The 4040-nt window shown below is 68.1% G+C and overlaps 1 protein-coding gene across 1 annotated transcript; it reads left to right on the forward strand.

The window, feature by feature from the left end:
* Positions 1–1186: 1186 nt before the first annotated feature.
* CLEC11A (C-type lectin domain containing 11A) lies at positions 1187–3625 on the forward strand. Its single transcript, XM_051990326.1, has 4 exons — positions 1187–1434; positions 1833–2001; positions 2635–2826; positions 2922–3625. The coding sequence occupies exons 1-4, from the start codon at positions 1288–1290 to the stop codon at positions 3368–3370; spliced, it is 957 nt and encodes a 318-aa protein (XP_051846286.1). The 5' UTR covers positions 1187–1287; the 3' UTR covers positions 3371–3625.
* Positions 3626–4040: the final 415 nt, after the last annotated feature.

Genomic DNA, 4040 nt, shown 5'->3' on the forward strand with positions numbered 1-4040 from the left:
CAGCTTGACCCTCAGCCAGCCGGTTGTAGCTCACCGCTGCTGACCCCGAGACCTTCCAGGCCCACCTCTGTTGCCCACCCCACAGCTATCCTTCCTGGGATGTTGGATCCAGGACCCAGAGGGATGTTGATCCCCCCCACCCCCCCCAGACACATAGACCAGGGCCGGGAGCCGGGCCCTGGGGGCCTCCCCATCAGAGATGCAAGAGATCCACCCCCCTTGAAGATCCTGGGCAGAAACGGTGCCCCAAGCCTCCGGCCCCCGCACATCCCAGCCTCGGGCCTGTGTCCCCGGACCCGGCTCCAGTCCCCCTGCGTGGCCCGGGGGCTCTTCCTGCTCTTGCCTTTCCACTGGCAGCATCCGGCACGCAGCCCTCCCGATGGCTGTCCCAGAAGCCCCTGGGGGCAGGGTGGGCTCCGTTATAACTGACAAGCACAGGGCTTCAGCTGTGTAATAACAGCTATTTGGCAAGAAATACACCCAATGACCCGGCCCTTCCGGCTCCTCTGGGAAGGGAACTCAAAAATGGCAGGAGGAAAGGGACCAGGCAGCTGGGGAGGGGCGTAGAGACCAGGGGAGGCAGGGCCCAGAGGGCCTTGTGGGAGGGGCTGCATCCTGGCTCGGTGCCTCGCTCCCCGGGGCTCTCCCCCTGCATCCTAGGCCCTCGAGTCCTGGATATTGGGGGGGGGGGCTGCAACTGGAGGCCCGGGATATCTGAGTCCTAAGGAGTCCCTTTAAGCACATCCATTCCTCCAGCCCAGCCTGAACTTGTGCAGGAGCTCATGGAAAGAATGGGCGGAGAACTCTTGGAAAAAAGAAGGGGGGGACCCGGGGCGGGGAGCTGAGCTCAGGAACGTTTGAGGTTTCCGGCCACAGAGGCAGGACCTCCTGGGAGCTAGCAGCCTAGGAGGGATAGCTGGGGAGAAAGAACAGAAGGAAAGAGAAAAAGAGAGGGAGAGAAAAGAAGGAAGGAAGGAAGGGAGGGAGGGAGGGAGGGAAGGAGAGAAGAAGGAAAAAAGGAAGGAAGGAAGGAAGGAAGGAAGGAAGGAAGGAAGGAAGGAAGGAAGGAAGAAGGAAGGAAGGAAGGAGGGAGGGAGGGAAGGAGAGAAGAAGGAAAAAAGGAAGGAAGGAAGGAAGGAAGGAAGGAAGGAAGGAAGGAAGGAAGGAAGGAAGGAAGGAAAAGGAAGGAAGGAAGGAAAGGGAAGGAGGGAGGAAGGGTGGGGGAGGGACAGTGAAGCATTAAGAGATAGCGACAGAGTAAGAGAGTCCCTCTCAGAGGCCGGGGCCATGCAGTGGGCCTGGGTCCTGGGCTTCCTTTTGGCCCTGGGGTCCCTTGGCGCTGGGGAGGACCAGAAGGGCCCGAGGAGGAAGGGGAAGGGAGCCTGGCCCGAGGCCCAGGCCGACCAACAAGAGAGGGAGGCCCTTCTGCTTAAGGTAAGCGGGAGAAAAGGAACCTGGGGAAGGGGGGAGGGGAGGGGATGCCATGAGAGAGAAGGACCGGGTAGAAGGGGGCAGCTGGGCCTGCGGAAAAGGGAATCGGGAAAGCCCGGGCTTCCCACCGGCTGCGCCGGGCCCTGCTGCCTTTGGGCTCAGTTTCCCCAAGCGTAAACCTGTGAATGCGGTGTCTGTTACTTCCAGAGGCAGGCGGGTACAGGGAGGAACACAAGAGAATCCAGGGACGAATGAAGGGCTCCGAGAAAGGGGCCGGGGCTGGGGATCACTGAGGGCGTGAGGGGGAGGGGGTGGGGGGAGGGCTGGGGGGGAGGGCGTGTGGATCTCCTTCCTATTGCTGACGAAGGGCTGGCTAAAGCCCTGTCCCCCTGGGCCCCCAGCACTTACAGGAGGCTCTGGAGCTGTCCCCTTTCCAAGAGCCAAGGAGTCCCCCTGGAGCTTTTGAGGGGGAGGGGGCCCAGGGAGCCGAAGAGGAGGAGGAACCCACTGGGACTCCCCCGCCAAGCCTCGCACCGACCCCGACCCCCGAGGATGCCATTTCCTATGTCTGTGAGTGGTGGGAGGCTGGGGCCTCCCCTCCCCGGCCAGCCAAGGCTGGGGGTGCCCTGGAATGTCTCCAACCTGGCCCGGCCCCCTCCCCATCCCAGACCACCCTAGAAGCCAAATGCGGTTTCCTCCCCCCCTCCCCCCTCCTTCCCCCTGACCAGCGCCCCCACCCTCCCTCCCCCCCTGATCAGTGCCCCCCCTACTCCCCCTCCCCCTCCTGACCAGCGCCCCCACCCTTCCTCCCCCTCCTGACCAGCGCCCCCCACCCTTCCTCCCCCTCCTGACCAGCGCCCCCCACCCTCCCTCCCCCCCACCAGCGCCCCCCCTAGCTCCCCCTCCCCCTCCTGACCAGCGCCCCCCCAACTCCCCCTCCCCCCCTGACCAGCGCCCCCCCTAGCTCCCCCTCCCCCCCTGACCAGCGCCCCCCACCCTCCCTCCCCCTCCTGACCAGTGCTCCCGCCCTCCCTCCCCCCCTGATCAGTGCCCCCCCTAGCTCCCCCTCCCCCCCACCAGTGCCCCCACCCTCCCTCCCCCCCTGACCAGCGCCCCCCACCCTCCCCCCCCCCTGACCAGCGCCCCTGCCAGCTCCCCCTGGGCCCCCACTCACGGGCCCCTTTTCCCTCGCTCCCTCCCCAGTGGGTCGCCTGTCGGGGCTGGACTCGGGGCTGCACCAGCTGCACGTCCGGCTGCACGCTCTGGACGCCCGGGTGGCGGAGCTGTCCCGGGGCCTGCAGCTCCTGAGGAAGGAGGCCCGAGAGACCCGGGAGGCCGTGGAGGCCCTGGAGGAGGCCCAGAAGCAGGGCCAGCGGGAGCGCGGGCGGCTGGAGGGTGAGTGGGCAGCGGGGGAGCCTGGGGGGGAGGCGGGGAGGGAGGGGGAGGCCCGCGGGGCGCGGCCTCGGGCCCACCCTGCCCTGCTCCCGCAGGCTGCCTGAAAGGCCTCCGCCTGGGCCACAAGTGCTTCCTGCTGTTCCGGGACTTCCAGGCCCAGAGCGCGGCGCACGCCCTGTGCGGGGCGCGCGGCGGCGGCCTGGCCATGCCGGCGGACCGCGCCCAGATGGAGGGCCTGACGCGCTACCTGAAGGCCGCCCTGGCCCCCTACAACTGGCCCGTGTGGCTGGGCATTCACGACCGCAGGGCCGAGGGCCTCTTCCTCTTTGAGAACGGCCAGCGGGTCTCCTTCTTCGCCTGGCACCGAGCCCCGCCCCCGGACGGCCCGCCCGCCCCTCAGGGCCCCGGGCACCCGGCCCTGGGGCCCGACCAGCCCAACGGGCGCGAGCAGGAGAACTGCGTGGCCCAGGCCTCGGACGACGGCTCCTGGTGGGACCACGACTGCGAGAGACGCTTCTACTACGCCTGTGAATTCCCCCAGTAGGGCCGGCCCGTGGGCCGCGGCTCCGGGCCTCCTTAGCCCTCCCACCTTCCCGGGCCCCTTCTGGCCCAAGGTAGCCCTTCCTTCCCGGCCGGCGCTTCTCCCCAACCCCCGAACTGCCCTCGCCTCCCCGTCTCCTCCCTCCCTTTGGGGAGCCCCAGAACCCTTCCAGCCAGACCCAGCCTGTGACCCCCAGCCTGCCCCTCCCGGGGCCATCTCCCCACGGGGGCGGCCCAGAAGCAGAACTGGGGGCGCTCAGAGGCTCCCCACGGCCCCTCCCTCCCAGGACACGGGTCTCCTCCCCCCCCCTCCCCCCCGGTGCCTGACGCAGGACAGAGGCGTGGCCATGACGGCAGGAGAAGGGGACGGAAGGGGGGAGGGGCAGGGCCCCAACTCCCTCACCCCCGCCCCCCTCTTTCCTCCTCTGGGAAATAAAATCTGGAAGGAGGCGCCCGAGCCCGAGTCTGAATCAATGCCTGAGAGCCCCGCCCTCAAGGAGCCCCCTCCCTGCGTGGTTCTCACTTCCCACTGACCAGAAGGGCCACCCCCTCCCCAGGCTGAGCGAGGCCCCCGGCCCCCCAGCCTGCCCCTCTGCTCCCAGAGGTGGGGATGGGAGGGGTCACCCTGGCTCCGGCCGCTCAGGGGGCCCAGAAGCCAGGAGGACGCTTACCCC

This window comes from Antechinus flavipes, chromosome 3, assembly GCF_016432865.1.
Source record: "Antechinus flavipes isolate AdamAnt ecotype Samford, QLD, Australia chromosome 3, AdamAnt_v2, whole genome shotgun sequence".
Classification (NCBI taxonomy): Eukaryota; Metazoa; Chordata; class Mammalia; order Dasyuromorphia; family Dasyuridae; genus Antechinus; species Antechinus flavipes.